Source organism: Peromyscus eremicus, chromosome 7 (assembly GCF_949786415.1).
Source record: "Peromyscus eremicus chromosome 7, PerEre_H2_v1, whole genome shotgun sequence".
Taxonomy (NCBI): Eukaryota; Metazoa; Chordata; class Mammalia; order Rodentia; family Cricetidae; genus Peromyscus; species Peromyscus eremicus.
Genome location: NC_081422.1, coordinates 74,605,734 through 74,626,935, shown reverse-complemented (window position 1 = coordinate 74,626,935; position 21,202 = coordinate 74,605,734). Strand labels below are relative to the sequence as shown.

Sequence of the window (21,202 nt, the reverse complement as noted above, 5' to 3'; positions counted from 1 at the left end):
GTGCTCCTCTAGACCACCAGTCAGAAGTTTTATTTTGAATATTTTATGTTAATTTACTTACGTATAAAACAAAGCAAGGGATCCTGCTTGCCAAGAGCTTCTTTAATGTGCCCTCGCTCTCAAGTGTAAATACATTGTAATGCACTTACGTGATATTTAAGAAATCAAAATGATACCATTGCAGTGTTGTATGTGTTGTTAGTGACAAAAAGAGAGTCGTTTTGTAGGTGAAGGAAATCTCCAGAAGCCTTGTGAAAACATTTCTCTCACCTTTCTCTGCTCTGCATCTGACTCAGAGGTGGGGGCGGGGCTCAAGAAGAGGTGGGGCTGTGATTCAGGGGTCACACTTGGGAGCCCTGCACAGAGCTTCTGTTAGTGTTTGCACTGGTCCCACAGAGAAGCAAGAAAGACCTGTGCTGTCTTACTGCCCTCACCATGTGTGTGGTGTGTGTGTGTGTGTGTGTGTGTGTGTGTGTGTGTGTGTGTGTGTGTGTAATGTGGGGCCTTCTGTTTACAAGTGCAACAGCATCACTCATCATAAGAAAACTAAACAATATAGAAAGTTAGAAACAATAGGCTGCCCAACTCATTGCATCACGTGTTCTCGCTTGGTGTCCATATTTATGTTGAATTAATTTAAGAATTTTTTAACAAAGCATGGAAGCAGATTGACTTGTTTGATAGGCATCTCATTCATCTCATTCTCTCTCTCTTTCTCTCTCTCTCTCTCTCTCTCTCTCTCTCTCTCTCTCTCTTTCTCTGTGTCCGTGTGTGTGTGTGTGTGTGTGTGTGTGTGTGTGTGTGTGTGTTACCAAATGTGTGTAGAAGTCAGAGGTCCACCCTGGGTGTCTTTCCTCTCCTTCCACCTTGCTAGAGACAGGGTCTCTTGTCTACTGTTTCATATGCCAGGCTAGCTTGACACAAGCTTCTGTGGGTTCCATATCACTTTCCATCTCACCAGCGAATCACTGGGATTAATGACACTCACTGCCTGTCAGGCTTATGAGGGTCCTAGGGATCTGAACTCAGGTCCTCATGCTTGCACGACCAGAACTTTATCCAGTGAACCATCTCCACAGCCCGAATATCTCCTCCCATCATGAAGTATTTTCTATAGCATCATTTTTAATGATTACAGTGGTCCAGTCTTAGTCCGTGTTGTAATGTGATTTCTACCTGAATCAGAATGGATGAGGGAAGCATGAGAGCAAGAAACAACACAGAGGTGTCCAGTGCTACCCAGAAAAGGTCTGCCAAGCAACCTCTGCACTCAAGGGCTTCAGCATGGGCCAGTTGTGGGCCATTTTCTGGAACACAGCCAGCCTTTCTCAACCACAGCCTCCAGGCACACAACTAAATGCTTGCTGTGGGTGTGTGGTTCGGGTTCCCTCACTCCCCTCTGGCTCATTCAAGTGGCCACACTCCCAAATGTCACACCAGGGCACATGGTCATCTAACACCCAGAACTCCATCTGCAAGAAACTAGAGAGATTTCTTCTTTTCTTTAATAATACTCACCCTGCTCCATTAAGGCATCAACACTTTTGAAATAACTACCTGAACATGACTAGGAAGCCATGTTCTGGGGCCATAGTGTGGTTAAGAGTGCAGTTTAGTAAAGGAATCAGAAATGGTTGAGTGATCATGCATGCATTCCTTCTCTAAATGTAGTTTCCTTATTGGATAACAAGACTGAAAGAGTCCACCATGAAGTGTCATCACAAAGCTTTCCCCCAAGAACATGCAGTGCAGGGTATCCACCCCCGGAAGTGAGGCTGATGCTACTGCATGGCTGTCTCCATGTCCATTACAGTTAAGGCACTAACATGGTCTCGGATGGGTTTGACATTCTATTTCTAAAGTTCCTTTGGAAATGAGAAAGTGTAAGAGAAGAAAGATGATAAAATACAGCAATGTGTGGTTTCTCTGCAGGATAGCAAACTGACATGAAATAATATTTGCAACAGCAAGAGAGGTGATAAGCAGAGCAAAGGCACCTTCCAAAAAGCTCCTTCTATACCGGGGCATTCCTATTAGTAACCAAGGCAACTCAACAAGGGAGGAACCAACTAGGTACTCAGGGCTCAAGTACAGCCGCTTCCTATTTACAAAAGCAGAGCCACCTAAGCATGGAGAAAATATGTCTGATGGCTTGAGCCAGGTGTGGTGGCCCAGCACTTCAGAGGCTGAGTCAGGAAGACTGCTGCAAGTTCAAGTTTCCAGACTCTCTCTCCATAAAACAAAACAAATTCCTATAATCTAAAAAGGCCATGCTCACTAGATACCCACCCCAGAAGATATTAATATGTCCCTGGCAGGCAGGCAAGGAGGGGGGGTCAAAAACCAAACTAATAGATAAATAAGATTAAAGAAAAATACTATAGACAAGCTACTGTCTATAATAAAGAGACTCAGAGTGTCAATAAAAGACAAACATCCTAATGACAAAATGAACAATGGATACAGAGGTGTTATTCACAGAAGAAATCCAAAGGCCACTGAGTACCGAGGATGCTCAGTCTCACTGTGGGCAGGGGTGAACAAGCACAGTTACGATCCTATGTGCTGTGTAACGGTAACGCCCGCGTTACTGTCACCCGTTCACCATGTCCGAGCGAGGGGCTGCGGATAAAAAATAGAGACAAGAAACAGCGAGTCATTCGCCACGGCTGTAAGCCGGGTGCCAGCCGAATGCCGTTTATTGAAAGAGGGAGGAAACCTTAAATACAGGCTTACAGCACAATGGTGGATCCCCGGAGGGCAGAAGTTTGCTACTGAATGTTCTACATTCTTGCATCTAAGCTGTTAACGCCCAATATGCAGGATACACAAACAAGGAACTTCCCTAAAGCATTCAGGAGGGTGGATACCGGCAGGGAATTAGAATAGGGAGGACATCTGGTCAAGGTCGGCAAGCAGGCAACGGCTTTACTCAATATGGGAGGAGACCAGGGCCCTACAGTGCTGCTCATGAGTTTGGCAAGAAGGTTGATGATATCCAGGGCAGATAATGTGGAGCCAAGGGCAGCACTGCTCCTACCCATCACTGCTGGTGGACCTGCACATCAGAAAGACATCAAGAAAAACTCGTCAGCATCTCTAAACATTTCATTGTGACTCAGGTACTCTACTTTTAAACAATTTTAAAGTTGCATCTATTCACTAAGATTCGTACGCATGAATGTTTGCATCATTGTTTTTTTTTAATTGGTGTTTCCAGTCTGGGCCAGGTGCATCTAGGTTCTTGGGCTCTTACCGAAACAGTTGAGAATAAGGGCTCATATAGACTTACAGAAGGTAATGCAACCACGTGGATTACAGAGGGATGCACTCTTAAGACAGTGAGTTGCATGAATGAACATACTCAAGGCTCACTAGCTATAGCCTGGGACCTCTTTTTATGGAGTCTAAGATAAGGAAGAGCTGGCTACTAAAAGGCAGTTTTGGTAGTCTTCTACCTTGATTGATAGATTAGGTTATATAATTTACTGTTCCTACCAGGCATGTCCCATCTTAAATGCATCTGATTTTAATCATATGCATACCTAATTACGCATAGGCATAGGATGGTAAGGCATAAAATTGTTCCTAAACATGTACCAGAGGACACAATTTCACCTTGCCCATGTGCACCCAAAACAAGTTTAGGCCATATCAGTCTTTCTATTTTCTATACCCAGATACAGTGGGCACACACCTGAAGAGAAGCTATTAAGGTCTGATAGTTATCAAGGGTGAGGAAACATATCATTGCTCAGAGATGAAAGAGTCTCATCAGAAAAGGGGAGTAGCATGGACCGGAGAGCAGAGGGTGACAGTTACTAAAATGTGTTATACAAAGCCATGAACCATCAAAAAAACTAAAAATAAAGAAACAGAGAAATGCACATACATATTTTAAAAGATTAGGAGAAATAAACGTCTACTTGTAAAGGAACCTATATAGAAAGAAGACCTCCAGCTATTATGCCCATTTTATGATGAAAAATATAATATGTGAAAACATATCTACTATGGACAGAAATTGTATCACATAATACAGTCTGGAATCATATACACCAGTTGCAATCAACCCTTTCTTGAATAGCATTGTGAAGAAGATGCTCTGGTAGAGTTCTTAGAGCTGTCACAATCCAGAGCTCGGCTTGAACAGTAACTGGCTTTTGCATGGTGAGTTTATCTTCCTATCTTTCCCATGAGTTTCCGTCAACCCTCCTGAGACCAGTGCTCACCCCCCCAAAGTAAGCCATCTGAAAGGCAAAACTGCAGTCGCTGCACCTACCAAGCTGTGCTAGCCGTTCTCACTTGTCATAACTTCAAATCCAAAATAGCACGAGATGGTAGCTGCTCTCGCTGTGGAGGCCGAGGATGACACTGTTGCTTTCTCTTGCAGGCCCCCAGGGCACTTTACAAACCAAGTCCACCCACCTAGGGTTCAAAAGTTACACCAGCAAAACAAGGTAACATTGTACTTTCTTCATTATATATTGGTTTGAAGTCGTTTGAATTTTGAGAAAAGAAAATAGAACCAATTCTGTACCATTTTTGTAAAATTTTAATGGAGATACGTCAAGCACCTACTCTTCATTTGGTAGACTTTCAAAACTTAGTATGGGTGGGAGGAGGTATTTCCTGGTGCAAGGAGGGTGACAGAACACTCGTGGACTGAAATAGACAAAATGATGAAATCACAGGAAGAAACTAAGTATTTTATAATATTCCCAATCCTTTCTTGAGAAAATATGTTGGTACCCAAATGTGTTTTTGAAAAACTGAAAATTTCCAAGTAATAATATTTGTGGTACTGAGTAATTCATGTAAATTATTCTTACATTCTTTTTCTTTCTGTTTTGAAATAAGCCATATAGCAGCATTATTTGTGAAATGTGAGCAACTTCAGAAAGTCTTCAAAGCTCAAGTCTCTTTTATAAGACAATTAAGTTATTTTACCAAGATTATTTTATCTTAAAAAAGTGATCTATAGTCTGGTTATGTAAAATCTACAGAGCTTTAGTTTTGTAAAAGAACTTTGAGAGGAAAGATAGTGGACATTTTTTTCCCAAATTACCTATTTTGAAAAATTATACGAAGTCTTGGATATTAACAATCGGTGGCAGTTACCAGTGCTCACCCTAGAGACAATCAATAACACACATTCCTCAGGTCTGCACCTGAAGTGGTTTCCAGCTGACATGCAATCAAGGGCACTGTAACAATAAGACTAGAAGGAATAATAATTTTTATTCAGTTGCATACTGAGAATGAGGTGTGCCATCTGAATTTTTGAAGCCAGGAAAATTAAAGAAACAGAACAAGTTTCGATAAGGGCCACAAAATGATGACAGGATATAGGATCTGATATTGATAGATTTAAAAAATAAAACTGACGCTACTTTGAGAGGTGATTTGCTTCCCTAAGGAAAACTGTATTCAACTGTCAACCTCCTGAGCATAGAGCTAACACCAAGAGACAACATGTGTCATCCAGGATGAAGCAAACACCAATTGAATGTTGAAATACCAGAGAGAGTTAAGGACCATGTGTCAAATGAAGGTTTCCAGTGAATAAAAAAAAAAAAAAATAGATGAACAGTAACAATCAACAAACATGAATGCTGATTCTCCAAGGTTACAGGCATTGTGGTAGCTGAAGGACATGTGTGTTCCTTAGGGAAGAATGCTCTAATAGATTAGTGGTGTCTTCTGTAAATAGGAAGAAACGTGGTGAAATTCATGCACAGACTATTTGCCATCTCTGCTCCAAAAGACGATCATCCTGGAAATGTATTTAGGTTTAAAAAAGGGGGGATGCAGTCCCAGTGGGTTATAAAGTTAATAATAAATGGAAGCCATTCTGACCTTTCAAAGATTTCCTAAATGGCAAGCCCACCCTCTGACCCACCGATGGAAGTTGGACCAGAATTAACTGTTGACTTGACCTTGCATGGCTCTTAAAATAAAACTCTTTGTCTTCCAGGTAGCCAAGAAAAGAAATTATAAACTATCTGCTAAAGGACTTGAAGAATTTGACCACCAGGATTGGGAAGGAAACTAAAAACTGAAAACATACACATTGTATTTTAAAGTATGTTGGAAGGCAACTTTCTTTCTTAAAGAAAAGTGCATCCGTTCTGTTAACTTCTGAAAAATGGAAGCAGTGGTCATTGGAATCTAGGCATGTAGTTAACACTGAGGAACAACATGTTTCAGCTATAACAGGCGTGTATTTGATAACTGGTTAAACCTCGAGGAGGGTACATTATTTTAGTCAAAACTCAAAGAAATCAGTGGAACACATTTTGACTATTTTTGGATGGTACTCAAGTTGAAAAAAAACACACACAGGTTGGCCTGTTTCTGTCTTTAAATTACTTAAAGCTTATTTCCAACAAGAGCAACTTGTTTTGTGGGTTGTATAGCATCAGGGATCAGGCTCTTTTATATATGAGAATAATCATTTATGATTGTCATTTGGGCTAGAAAGATAGCTAAATGGTTAAAAGTGTATACTGCTCTTTCAGAGGACCTGAGTTTAGATCCCAACACCCACACTGAGTAGCTCACATGCACCTGTAACTCCAGCTCCAGAGAACCCAAGCACCCTCCTCTGGCCATTGTACTCAGGTTCACATAACCACAAACAAATGCACCCACACAATTTTTTAATTAATTTTTTAATTGGGAGTGAGGAGGCAGGCTGGGGAGATGACTCAGTAGTTAAGAATACTTGTTGCTCTTCCGGAGAACTCAGGTTCAGTTCCTAACACCCACAAGGCAGTTCACGAGTATTCATAATTCCAGTTCCAGGGGATCTAACACCCTCTTCTAATTGATTACTGCAGGCACCAGGCTGGCATGTGGTCTGCATACATGAAGGCAGGCAAAACACTCATACACATAAAATTTAAAATCTAAATTTTAAAAATATTTTAATTTTAAAGATGATCACTTGTGTGAGGGTCAGGTTTCTCATGTATCAATGTAGTATCAAGCACTGTGATGACTATATTTATGATCTACACTACAGTTCCTTCCTCCTTCCCCACCCCACCCCCCACCCCACCCCGTGTGTGTGTGTATGTGTGTGTGTGTGTGTGTGTTGTGCGTGTGTTTTTCTCCCTCTCCCTATCGCCACCCGCCCCCACCCCCCGCCAACTCCACCCAGATCTCTCTAGTTTTTAGACATCCTGGTTTTTGTATAAGTAGTTCTTGCTTACGTAGTAATTTTGTCGCCAATGATTTCTGAATTGCTCTTCAAAAGAAAGAGAAACAGGCTCAGATACACACGTCATGGGAAAAATCTTACTCTTCTTGTGGGTACCCAAAGTAGAATTTTGAAGGAAAGCAAGGTGAGGACGCATAATATGACATAATGTGCCCGTTTTCCACCAGATGAACGACGTCTTCAAACTGTCCTGTATGTATCTATATTGGCACCAATGAAATACCGTTCAGCATTTAATGTGCTACTGGATGAAAAATTCATATCTCCACATCTCCTTCAAATGTCCAATTGTCAAATATATTTGGGGCAAAATCTTGAGTTTAATAATGTAAGTACTATACTCATAGATTTATAGTAAAATGAATCCATATGTCACCAGTCATCCCACGGATGTGATAAGTGACTTAAGTGGGTTATTTTAACACTTCTAAGACAACAAAACAGTAGACACTGGTAACAATATTTAACAAGAAACTACCAAAACAAAATCACAGTATTTCCTCATACTGGAGACAGTATTTTGAAAAGTGGTTCTCTCCCATGGAGAAGGGATATAGGACTTTTAATTTCCTTCCCACTGGTCTCACAAATGAGGAGTTTTCACCCAACTCCTACTCCAGTCTTCCCAAAAATGAAGATATACACCTGGATAAGGATGTCAAATTGGCAGATGGTGACAAGGTCACAGAGTGGAGAATAATGAATAACAAGGATAGACTGACCCATCTCCCTGGAATATCCCAAACGCAAACAGAACTGTAAAAGCATGTGGCCAACCACAGCATGAGAAATGCTTACATAAGGAAAGGGAGTTATCCACCCCTTCCAATCCCAGCCCTCTCATCCACATTTCAGTCTTGTGCTAAGCAGAGCAGGACAGGTTTTTACAGAGAAGCTGCTACACAGGTGAAACATTCTACACAATGCGGGGAGGCATCCCATTTGAGGCTAAATGCTTCTTACTCTGCGGCTCACCCATCTTTTGGCATCTGGGAAAAAGCAGTGAAGGGAGACATTAGTCTCCTTCCCTTTCAAAGACCCACTAGGAGGAGCGTGGAAGATTCCACACTCCTTGTAGAGTTACACAGACTGGTATTCAGAACCTTAGGGTGGATTCTTCTCTGGGTCACCAGGTTTTACAAACGTTCTCTTCCCACAGATTCGTCAGAGTCTGGGGTGAGACATCCAAGGCTGGTTTGCCTCCAGTTTCAAATGGGTTTAGTAGCTCACCACAGCCCTGCTGATCTCCTGGAATGCCTGACTCTCCATGTAGCCACCTAGCAGGGGCTCTATCCCCAAGACACCATGCCTGAGATTTACCAATAGTGGGACATTTCACACCCTGTATTAAAGGCATACGACACACACAGGTGTTCTACATATAAGGCATTTATTTGAGTTTCTGGTACACTGGTATTTTAAGAAAGTATTAGATACACACTCTTCATGAAGAAAAATTAACAATTACAAATAGACAAATTTCCAGAAGTGAAAAGAAAAGTGGCCACTTAATAAACCTGTTTGAAGTTGAGTTTCTTTATGAAAATTAAGATTAAAGATTATGCAGTTTTCAATGTGCATTAAATTTCCCTAATTATCTCCTGGGAAACTTCCAAGAATCAAAGTTACTTCATACATAGGTTAGTGCTGGAGAAAAAAGACACTGGTTTGAATTGCCGCAAGTAGTCAAAAGATGAGGCATTGCCATGGGCAGGCTCTCTACCTACCCTCACACAAGGCTCGTGTACAGGATGCCACGTTCTTTCCTGGGCACCTCCAGTTCAGCTGCACCATTCTTACCTGCTAAGATCTACACACCAGGTGACTCAATATCCAAGTTTACTAACCTTAATTTCTGTCTGTGAGTTGTACCAAATGCATCCTAAAATCAGCAAGGACCCAGGAATGTTTGTATCAGTGTTTCCCAATTGACGTGCAGTCTTCAGGGGATGTACAATTTCCCATTTCTTCCACTATTGCCCTTATGGTTATCACTGTCCCACACCTCATCCTATCCTCATTGTTAAATGTCCTCTGCCCTTTCCTCCCCCGCTGTTAGTGTATCTTCTGGGAGAAATTAAAACTCAATACTTATTTACCAATGTTAAAGATAAACGGGGAAATACAGAAACAACCATTTGTAAATCTCCTGGGATTGGCTAAGCAAACAAAACATTGTTTTCACTTTTTCTGCTACACAGCTGGAGGAAAGGCATATTTTTTTCATGGTCAAGTAGCAAATTGTATGACCTCCCTGGCTTTCTACAACTTTTTTTTCATGTAAGGAAGTAAGACTATCATTCATTAACTTAGTATTAACTGACTGATTAGTTCAATAAATATTCTGCTGATCCAAGTATCTTAAAGCTATTTTTAGAAACCAAAGGTCTACATATTTGAATCCCCTGAGAACCATATTAATAACCTGTGAGTAAAACTATCTTCCAAAAGTATCCAACTAAAGGCCAGGAAGGTGTCTCCATGACAGAGCCTACCCTGTATGAAGCCCTGGGTTCAATCCCCAACATAGAAAAAGCAACCCAATTAATAAAGATCACATGTAATAAGTAGCTATTCTTACTATTATTTTGCCTGTGCTTTGTACTGTCTAAATCTCACAAACATCTCCTTGTCTTGCCTTAAGCTGTGGTTACTTGTGAAACAGGAGGGTTCACTGGCCTGGAAAGACATTTATCCAGGCCAGAGTGAGACCCTGTTTCACCAGAACCCTGTAGGGCAGGCTGCTCTCAGTCATTTTACTTCTTTGCATAGTCCTGTACAGGTGTTGACTCCCTGACAGTGAAGGGGCTGCAGCTTCTGAACACACCAGGGCTCTAGAAACTTCCTGTTCTTGCTGAGAGCACAGCTCCCTCCTAACACACATCTCATCTGTGCTGCTGGCCTTGGACACTGTGTCACAACTGAATCAAACAGGGAAACACCTGCCAGTATTGTTTCACATTCTATTAAAATGTACACACTCTGGAAGAAACTGGAACTGAAAAGCATTAGAGGAATTATTTCTTCATGTGTAGCATACGGGTTTAAAGTTATCATTTTAAATGGTTGATTGAAATAGGAGTTAGTTGACTTGGGTAACCCCAGTTCTTGCACAGCCTTTGTGGATCTGAACCTACAAAACCTAGAAGAGATGCTGGATTGGCATCTCACAGAACATCGTTTCTGCTGTGTCCCCAAAAATGATGTCCTGAAGTTTGTCTGGAAGGATCTGAGTGCTATGCTATGACATGTAGAAGGCTCAAGGCCTGCCTGAACTAGGGCAGTTCTCCTGCTTGGCAAAATTAACTCAGGAGACCACTTGAAACAGAAAAATTGTAGGACAGCTGGGTGACATAATTAGGAAGAAAACGGTTTGACAGTTAACTGTAGAATTACCAAAGTCAAAATCCACACACACAAAAAAAACACCTTTCAACAATGTTTTGCTGTCCTTTATTTCCCATACATTTTTTTAAATTTTTAAATTCTGTCATAATTTCCACTTTTTGATTAATTTTTCATCTAGTGCTAATTTACGGATCCAGAAGATACATAAAAGTGCTTCAGAAAATAGTGCTGAGCTGACAAGTCACTAACAATCAATTAGGCCCCCAGATTTTTTTCAAAGACTATACTACTCATTGATGATTAGAAAATAAAAGCTTATTTGCTATCCTGCATAAATAAAGACACCAATCACAGGGGAGAGATGAAAGAGAAAAAATAGGTTGTTTATTTCAGGAACTACACCTTCTGCCACCAATCACCAAATGACCGAATGCTGTATGAGTCTAAGCAGTAAGACAAGCTCCAGAAGAAAACCCCATTCACATTTTCAGTTATTAGTATAGATAGGGCCATTTAACTTCCTTAACACAGAACAATCATTTCCACAGCATCATAATAAATAAGTACTTCAGTACTAAGACATTTTGAGAGGAGCATGTGACAACAGAATCTGCAGCTGCTACACATTAATCTCATCAGCTGGTAGATATTTCCTAACTGAGGTATCTTTCTAAAGAAAAAAACCCCCCTGAAATTTCAAAGGTTAGGGTATTTAAAAACGAAGGGAGTGTAAAGAATAATTTTACTTTCTACTTTTATTCTAAAATACAAACAAAGGCTCCTTTGGGCATCACCATAACTCCTTGATGTAGTTTTGTCTCTAAGTTCCTAATATTAAAGTCATAAATATCAGCTCCAGCTGCTGACATCTGATCAGGACCAACAGCACACAGAAGGAGTGTTTTAAAAACCGCCTGCAGCATGAAACAAGCCCTGCCTCGGTACAAGGGCTTCTGAGTTACCAAGTTTACAAAACAGCCCTACAATTACCACATTTCAAAGACCAAAACAGATGCCCCGAAAAGGGACAGGGACGAGAAAAGTCTGAAGCAGTACACCAGCTTAAATCACAGGAGATAACTTGGACAAGGTTTGAACTGAAAAATTACAGTTGAGATGGGGTGGGGACAGGATTTGAATTTGGTCCAGTAAGGTCACAGCACCACCTCACCCTGTACCCCCTTTCAAAACGAAACAAAGCTGTATCAGAACTTCCAGTCATTCAAATGATCTGCATTGCTTTTAGTAGAAGATTCCAAGAGGAACACAGAGCTTGGCGAAAAGCGCCCTACGTCGATGCTGCATAAGCCCAGCACCTCTTCTGCATGTAATACATTCTATACATTAAGGCTCTTTCCAGAATCTAGAACTCGGGCTTCACTCAGGCTAAGCACACTGCAGGAAGAGGTAAATCCATTTCCATGGATTTCTGAGAAAGCAGACAAAATGCAACTTTTAGACCCAAAACTTCTGTGCCTTAATCATTTTTAAGTACCTTAATTCTTGCACAAAATTAAGCTAAGATTTCATTACCCCAGTTATAAAGGCACTGTGTCATTCTTTTAAAAAATTAAATATTTTGAAATTTAAAAAAAGGCTCATCCTTGACAATAATCACCATGGACTTAAGGTAATCAGTGTGCAGAGAGTGAGAAGTATGGACTCTGTCCCCGTGCAGAAGGCATGAGAACAGCCAGAGGTGCGAGTCACTGCTGGGATCAGGGCTATTCTCTTTTTTGGTCCTGAATCCACTACCTCAACCTTAATTAACCTTGAACAAATTAACAAACTCCATGATTAATAAAAACCTGTTCACTTTGCATAAGGCGTTCTACCAGGAGCAAGGATATGGTGAGCCTTCTGATCACCTCCCTGCCTGTGGGCCAGGGCAAGGCTGGGAGCCTGTGGTCTACTTGAGCAGGTTCTGCAGCATGGCCGTGGCATAGGTGGGCCGGGCCTGCCTGCTCTCGATGGCGCTCTGAAGGTACTGGATGCCTCCACAGCGCTCCCAGATCTCTTCAAACTGTCTGGGCAAGATCTCAGCACCACGCTTCCGAGTCAGACCCGTCTCCTCGAGATTCAACTCACACATCTCCATGTCATCCTTGCCTGCAGACAGGAGACATCACAAAATTACCATCTCTTTGCACAGCATTTTTATGAGTGCTATTCCTGGAACACCTAACAATTCTCACAGATTTGAAAGCCTGTAACTATTTCTCTAGGATGGAAATCTTATTAAGTTCTCCAGAAATCACTTAAATTTGCCCCTACTAAGGGTTCTCAAAACTTATAAACTCCACCATTGATCAAAGAAGTCATCAGGGTTAATACGAATTCTGTGAGCCCTCAAAGCCAGTATAAAACTAGAGATGGAATTAAACACCAATGACAAGTTCTTAGAACATACTTTTATGTTCTTCTAAACAGGCATAAAAACAATTTTGCTTTGTAAATCAGTGAGTTAATCTTCCGTCAACCAGAACTGCAATTCGAACTGCAACGCTCTGTCACTCAACTCTGAAACCCAGTGACTGACTTATTGCATTATATATTAGAATGTTTCATCCAAGGCTTTATCATCCTTTTTGGTTTGATTTTTTTTTCCTGTGAATTATACACACCAGCTACAAGAAGGATGGGTGGCTTGTCAGGGTGGAGTTCCATCTGCCGAGCAATCCACGGTCCGTCGAAATGGGCATACCACCAGCCCTTTTTCTTGCTCTGAGGGTCTTTGTACTGGTCAGCCGGGCGGATGAACGGGATGCGGAAGAAACGCTGCTGTCGGTTCATCTCAATCTCCTGCTGCCTGGCAGGAAGCTGAGCTGCAGGGTTCTGCTGAGCTATTACACAGAACAGGCAATGTTACACCAGCCGCCCGTGGGAAAAGAAAACAGACATCATTCCTAAAATACACCAAGAATTTTAAAGCGGGGAGGGGAGAACAGAGGTTCCTACAAGGAAATTTAAAATGTCAGTATTAGCTGCCTATTAATGAATCAAATTCAGAGTAGGATTTCTTAGAATTGTCTTTGCCAAATGATGTTTCTTGGCACTATGAATGTGCATGCATTCATATACATGCCCAAGCACTGTGCATATGCACAGTGCACACACATATACTCAATTATTGTGCACACATGTATATATACATACATAGCCAGGCATGGGCACATGCACAGTACACACACTCAAGTATTGTGCACACACATGGTACACATACACATTTACACATTATGTACACACATGGCATACATACACACATTCAAGCATTGTGCATACATGGTATACACACTCAATCATTGTGTACATGCACACTACACATGCTAAAGCATTGTGCACACACAAAAGTATGGTACACATACACACACACAGACACGTGTCGCTGCCGCCGCCGCCGCCGCCGCTGCCACCGCCGCCGCCGCTGCCACCGCCGCCGCCACCACCACTACCGCCACCAGAGGCAACAAAGCCCTTACCAGATTCCCACAAATGACTTATCAGTAACCCCAAATTAATTCACATACCAGGCAAGCAGTCTAGTATTATTTTTCCTACAGGATTTCAAGTTAAAGTTGAAGAATAACTTATATTTGAGTACTTAAAACTAAGTAAATAACAATTTTAAAATTAGAAAGATTGTTCACTTAATTATATTTTCCTCAAAAAGAAAAATCCATTCAAAATTTTTCTTTTTTACTTACTTTGGGTTTTTTAAAGGCCAAGATAGCACAGATAACAGTATTGAGAGAAACCTGCCCCCCAAAAAACTCTACCTATAGCAGTAAGTATGACCCTTTCCTCAAAAATTTCTCTTTGAAATGAGATTTCTCTTGCAGAAAACCCACTGAAATAAGTGGAATGTATATCCTATATGGGTTTCCTTGCCAATAGAAAGAAAAACTTCTTCCTTTTTAACTAGTTCTAAGCCTTGCTCAATTCAGCACTGAATGACTGGGCTTTTATTTAGTGTGCAAATGTAAACACTTTCCTAGAGCAATGGCTTCACATTCTGGGCAGAATAACTCAGGCGAGGCTGTTTACATGCTTTATATCTTAGCTTTGAAAGTAGAACAACAATTTACTGCAGTCCTAAGAACCTCAGTATGAAAATCAAAGAGCATCCGGGAAAGAGTAGACAACACATAAAAACCATGCACAGCCACATGGCTTTTCTGAGAACTTGCAAAAACACCAAGAGGATGAAAATACTCCTGCTCTAGTTTTTGCCCCAAGAAACAGCAACAGCTTATGGAAAGTTAGATTTATTTATTTGCAAATCAGAAAAAGCAAAAAAGCACGTAAGAAGGCCACACGTGCCTGCGAAAGAATGAGGGGCCAATTTTGTTAGAGACATTAGGACCCGCATGGCCTTCAGCACAGAAATCAAGATGGGTTTGTGTTCCCTTCCTGGTCTGTCCATTGTTCTTGGCGACTCAGTGATCACACTTGAAGTTTAGAAACACTGGCTTTAGGCCAACCAGGGCTACAGAAGTAGACCTCCCACCTCAAAAATTAAATAATAAATACTTTGAAAACACCAACCCTTCTGGGTAGTAAATGAGTGATTGGAAATTTACTAGGGCATTGACCGTCTCTATTCGCTAACGTATTTTCTAAGATAACTGCCTCCTGAAGTTAATACGATGAGTAAAATTAAAAAACTAAACTTTTTGATAGCCTTTTCTAGTAACAAGAGACTTAAATTTTACTGAAAAGAGCGAGGCACTTCGGTTAAGTTAAAAACACCAGACATTAAATCTTGCCACCAATCTTTTCAACAGTTTGCTTTCCTCCAACCATGCTCACTTTAAAAGTCGGAGGGAAAGAAATAAGCCCTGGCACTTGGAAAGCTGAGGCCAGTCTGAGATCGCTAACAGTGAGACGATGCTTCAAACAACAAAACAAAAATATAAATTATAAGTAGCGCTTAGAAAAATCAGGCCCAACAGGCTGGCGAATGAATATAACTGCTCAACTCTAGGAACTTACTATAGGTAAAAGTGGTCCAAAGTTTCTAAGGTATGGAAGAAAATGGGCATCACAGGAAGTTATCTCCCTCTTCCTGTAGGAGTCATTATTAAATTTGTGCATATTACTACAAAGAACTCAAATCTCCTTGGACAGAAACACAGGTACCATCACAGCGCAGCATCTGCAACCAGCACCTAAGAGTTAGTCTTTCTTCTAGAAGGTCAGCTGGGAAGTGAAGACAGCATTTTGCTACAGTAAGTGGTATACACACCCAGTTTCAAATGCATGAAATTTGGCAGAGGATACCATCATTCAGTCAATCATTGTTCTGCACACATGTTTTGGATTGATCTGAGAAAATGTATCATATCTCAAGTTAAGATATATCGTAATGTAGGCAGGTGTCTTTAATATACTACAACTCCACTTACAACGTAGCAAAACGATGCTTGGCAGAAAGTTAGTGCTCTATAGAGTATGTTAACCCCTCTTCCAGTTAGCTCATGAGTTACCACCCATTGACTTACGTGAATTGTTCAAAAATGGCGCAAAATCTGTGAACAAATATTGTATGTTGAGGAAAAGATAACAATGCCAAAGCTGTTGAATGAGCATTTTTCTAATTTATAAATCTGTCCCATCAATTGAGGTGGTGACCAACATGCAAATATTCTATCAGTAGCAAAGAACTCAAAGACTGGTCTATACATACATGGTGCTCTGATTTTTAAAAATTGCTTTAGAAAGCATAGAAGAAAGAAAGAAATGAGGAGAGGGAGGGAGGGAAGCTACATAAATAATTAATTATATTTTATGAAATTCTGTTTGAGGCACAGGTGAAGAGTACAAAAATTTTAAAATTTTACTACATTTATAATTTTAGGACATAAAAATCTAACTAATAATAATGAACAGTGCTGTTTTCAGATAGTCAATATATTCTAATTTCTTCAAATTTCTTAAATCTTAAACTTATGTATTTTATTTTAGAAACTTGGATTAAATGATTTTCAAAATCATGGTTTGAATCAATTATAAATACTCACTAGGCGATTTGCCACTATCCAAAATTATTTGTGAAAATCTCTTTGTGTGATAAATGAGATGAGCATTATCAGTCAGCCCAGGAAAGGGGACTAATGCTCCTTATTCATTGCTGTAAAACTTACCAAAGTTTATCAATATATTACTCTTATACTCTATGACATCAAGTTTTGTTTTTGTGAATTATAAAGTGTCCTCATTTCACATTTTCAAATGAATTTCAAAACATCTAAATACAAAGCCTACACAGCACAGAATCTTCTCCATTGACCTATGACCTAACCCTGACACCTCTCGCCCCTCCTTTCAGCAACATTCCTGTGTCAGACTGAATTTTATATGAGAAAAATACACAGAGAAAAGATGATACATACTTTACAGGCAGAAGTAGATTTTAGTTCCAAAAATTTTCTGAATGCTAATATATTGATTGTAGGTGTATAAAATTCTTGTTTGCTTTTACTCCTGGATAGGACTCTTAAGAAATTTCTCTGAACTAGATTGTATGAGCGAGAATTGTTGAGATCAAGATTGGAAAAAGCACAGGGACAAATAGCCAAACTAATGGAAACACATGAACTCTGAACCAATAGCTGAGGAGCCCCCAGCTGGATCAGGCCCTCTGGATAAGTGAGACAGTTGATTGGCTTGAACTGTTTGGGAGGCATCCAGGCAGTGGCACTGGGTCCTGTGCTCATTGCATGAGTTGGCTGTTTGAAACCTGGGGCCTATGCAGGGACACTTGGCTCAGCCTGGGAGGAGGGGACTGGACCTGCCTGGACTGAGTCCACCAAGTTGATCTCAGTCCTCGGGGGAGGCTTTGCCCTGGAGGAGGTGGGAATGGGGGGTGGGCTGGGGGAAAGGTGAGGGGGGCGGGAGGGGGGGGCGGAGGAGGGAGGACAGGGGAATCCATGGCTGATATGTAAAATTAAATTAAATTATAAAATAAAAAAAAAATTTCCCTGACCTAATACTGTACTCACAGCAGCAAGATGTTATTTGCTCCATTTGGGAACAAAAGTAGATTAAAAATAAAAGTAGCAAAGTTCAATTCAAAACCCCCTTCATTTGTGGTGTCCTTACTCAGACGTGTGCATTTTACAAGACAGTGAAAATCTGTCAAGGTAAAGGTGATCATAAAATGTTTACAGCGAAGAAGAGTAGAGCTAAAGGAAGAGCCCATTGCTTTTCTTATGTGTGTGTGGGGGGGGTATATACAAAACAAACATTATTTGTGGCAAAATCTTAATACATAAACCATGAACAGGTCATAGAGCCATGCTGTCTTTTCCAATACAGAGAAAAGTTGAAGGAGAGTTTTGAACTCACTGTTCATTCAACCTTTCAAAGCTGACCATATCTCAGCTCTAGATGATCCCCATGCCCTCATCCTATTAAAATTTGCCAAAAACAGACCCTGAACAGTCAGTCACCAGCACTGTCTCCCTTATCAACAATACTGACCTCAATAACTCTTTGCAACAACTGAGAAGCACTGAGGTCTTACCATTTAACTGAATTTGATTAAATGTTGCATTTATTTCCCTGGAAAGCAGTGAGAATTTAAAACGACACGCAAGAACTCAAGCTCAATACATTGCTAAACCACAAGGTCAAGTGTTGACTTTGATGCTAATCTGAATTAAGAAAAATTATGATGGTATAAAAGTATCAAGGTGACAAATGAAATTCCAGTTACTGTTCTAAATTTTAAAAAACTGGGGCTGAAGAGATGCCTCAGTGGTTAAGAGCATGGGCTGCTCTTTGAGCGGACCCAGGTTCAATGCCCAGCCCACACAGCAACTAAGAACCAGCTGTAACTCCAGTTCCAGGGGATCCAAGACCTTCTTCTGGCCTGCACACCTGTGGTGCACACACATACATCCAGGAAAAACACCCATACACAAGACAAAAATAAACCTTGTTTAAAAACTGAAGATGTAGCTCACATTGCAGGTCATCTGAGCCATCGTGACAGTCTGCCACGCCCTGGTGAGCCTGCACTGTCCACTTTCTGGCTCAAGTGAACACGTGGTTTCCTGCATCTGGGCAAAACTCACAGGAGTATAAAATAAAATTTTCAGTGAACCTTTTTTTAAATAAGACAATCAGCATGGCAGTGGAGAACAAGAACCAATTCTTTCCTTACTAGGCCATTATCCCATGAAGGCGCCAGAAGGGATGCATATCTCCATATTAAAAATATAAGTATATTTAGTTATTTGAAGAACTACTCTAAAAACTGAGCTAGATTAAATTTCAAAATGAGACCCTGGTTAACAATATAAAAATGCTAATTTTCATATGTAAGCTCATGGACATCCAGAATAAACTGATCATAGTAAATAGTAACCTTGACATTTTCACATGTAAGCATTTTATTGGTTTAGACTTTTTGCTATGTTGAGAACAGCACATGCCAGGCAAACACTGGTCCCAGCATATCACCAGCCCTCCACACATAATACTGATGTGTGTGCTTACATGTTTATGTGTAGAACTATGTACTTAGTATTGTATAACTTCTTATAAGACAGGTCATCATAGTTGTATCATGTTCACTAGGTCACAATATGAGAAATTTATGTTGACTTTTTACTCAAAAAATCATGTATAGCTACATGCATTTATATATAATATACTTGGAACATTGAAAAGTACAGATTTGTTTTTACCATAATCAGTAACAGACTTGGGAGCACGCTGCTCTGTTTCAGTATTTCTCTTCTTGTTCTTGGATTTCCAAGCATGATACACTTTCAGTCTCCTGTGAAATTCTTCTCTGCACGCTGCCAGGAGCTCGATGTCTATTGATTACATAGAAAGAAAAATGAACATTCTAAATGATTCATCTGACATAATTATTCCATAGCATAAACAGGTGTATATAACAGGTTTTTAGTTTACAGTACAAGATAAAAAGTGAGTGAAAAGTAAACATTTCAGTCTTTCACATTTACAGATTATTAATTACACATTATTACTATCCTATATCATTTGTTCACCTCAAGAACTCTAAACTAAATAGGTATTTTTTATATGAAGAAATAGAATCAGAAAGGTTTTTAAAAGGAAGAAATGTGTTCAAATACAAGCAAGAGTTAAATGCACCATATTTTCACATTTATAAGATGCTGTTCTCAGAGGACAGGAACATAGCAAGAGCTCCCCATCTAACTAGTCAGTGCCCTGACCTTAAACACTGTGGTTTAAACAAGACTCTAACTGTGTGAGGCTCTGGATAGTCTCTCATATGAACTGTTCTTCTGCGGGGGGGGGGGGGGAGGGGGGGGCAGGGGGAAGCAAGATTAAAAAAGGAATGGTTACATTGTTATTTATTACTCTGATTTCATAGAAAAGATCCAGATAGCCAACTATTTAGCCATTATGATTAGCATTAGAAGAACCAATCACTAATATAGCCCGAGTCATAATTTTTATTTGTTCCTTTTCTGTGACCTAGGTAAGAAATGGGCAAATGCATTTAATTCAATAATCATGCTGGGATGGCTAGTTTTAATTGTCCACCTGAGATAATCTAGAATCTTCTGGGAAGAGTCTCAAAGAGACACAGTCTAGATCAGGCTAGTCTGTCTGTGGACATGTCTATGGGAGACTGTCCTGACTGTGTTAGCTGATGTGAGAAGGTGCAGCCCATCATGGTCAGCAGCATCCCCTAGGTTTGCACCAGGACTCTGTAACAGTGAACAAGCCAGACAACTACAGTGTGCACATTTATTCTTTCTGCTCCTGACGGTGGGTGTGATACCAGCTGCTTTAGCCTCCTTGTCCTGTATTCTGATGGACTGTTACCTGGAATTACAAGCAACAATAAACCCTTTCTCCCCTGACTTCCTTTTTGTCAGGGTATTTTATCACAGCAACAGGAAAGAAACTAGAATACTTATCTTTCTTTTGATTTTGTGACTAAACTATGTCTTCATTTTCAAGGGAACAAAGAATAACAAATATACTGGCATAGGTACTTTGCACACACACACACACACACACACACACACACACACACGTATGCACATGCACACACTCTAGTCTAGGGATTTATCTTATTGGCATTGGTATAGACCCCTCCTCTTCCTCTTCTCCCTGCACTCACCACAAGAAGTATTGATAGTATCACGTAGTTCTGCATATTTCCATTTACTAAGATCGTGTTTCTTAGTACCAGCAGCTGCCTTGGTAGCTTGTACAGCAGGACCTCTGTAATCATAAATTTTACATATTTAAACAAGAAATATACTGACTAAGGATCAGGCACTCAGAGTCAAGCTTCATGATTTATTGTAAGCTCAATGTAACCAAGAAAGAGGTTAAACACATCAGATTTCAAAACATGAAAAGAAGGAACACAGATGTTATGGTAAATAAACGCTGAGGAGCTAAAATCCCGCCTCTTGGGTATCACACAAGTAAGCCCCACCCCACCCTTACCATCTTCTACCTGGAAAACCTCCCTCTTAAAAAGGACAATGAAGGCAAGCTTCCTGAGAGCATGTGCTCATCTCTCACCATTTTACATTTTGAAAGAATAGCCATCCTTGCAAACTGGCCGAGATAGAGATACTGCGTGACTGACATTATTGGAAAACCATC

The 21,202-nt window shown here is 40.4% G+C and overlaps 2 protein-coding genes across 6 annotated transcripts in view; one reads left to right on the top strand and one right to left on the bottom strand.

The window, feature by feature from the left end:
- Impg1 (interphotoreceptor matrix proteoglycan 1) overlaps window positions 1-6,055 on the top strand; it is a 100,787-nt gene extending 94,732 nt beyond the window's left edge. The window contains exons 15-16 of the mRNA XM_059267037.1: window positions 4,394-4,460; window positions 5,978-6,055. Of these exons, the coding sequence (XP_059123020.1) occupies window positions 4,394-4,460; window positions 5,978-6,055 (145 nt within the window). The remainder of the gene's footprint in view (window positions 1-4,393; window positions 4,461-5,977) is intronic.
- A 4,880-nt stretch (window positions 6,056-10,935) lies between these two features.
- Window positions 10,936-21,202, bottom strand: part of Myo6 (myosin VI) — a 143,315-nt gene continuing 133,048 nt past the window's right edge. For 3 of the 5 annotated variants that reach the window (XM_059268288.1, XM_059268284.1, XM_059268286.1), the window contains 5 exons: window positions 20,706-20,809; window positions 19,267-19,398; window positions 16,075-16,101; window positions 13,198-13,416; window positions 10,936-12,682 (listed from right to left, as the gene is read on the bottom strand). In XM_059268288.1, coding sequence (XP_059124271.1) covers window positions 12,483-12,682; window positions 13,198-13,416; window positions 16,075-16,101; window positions 19,267-19,398; window positions 20,706-20,809 — 682 coding nt within the window. In that variant the 3' untranslated portion in view covers window positions 10,936-12,482. The remainder of the gene's footprint in view (window positions 12,683-13,197; window positions 13,417-16,074; window positions 16,102-19,266; window positions 19,399-20,705; window positions 20,810-21,202) is intronic. The other 2 variants (XM_059268285.1, XM_059268287.1) reach the window with 1 other exon arrangement.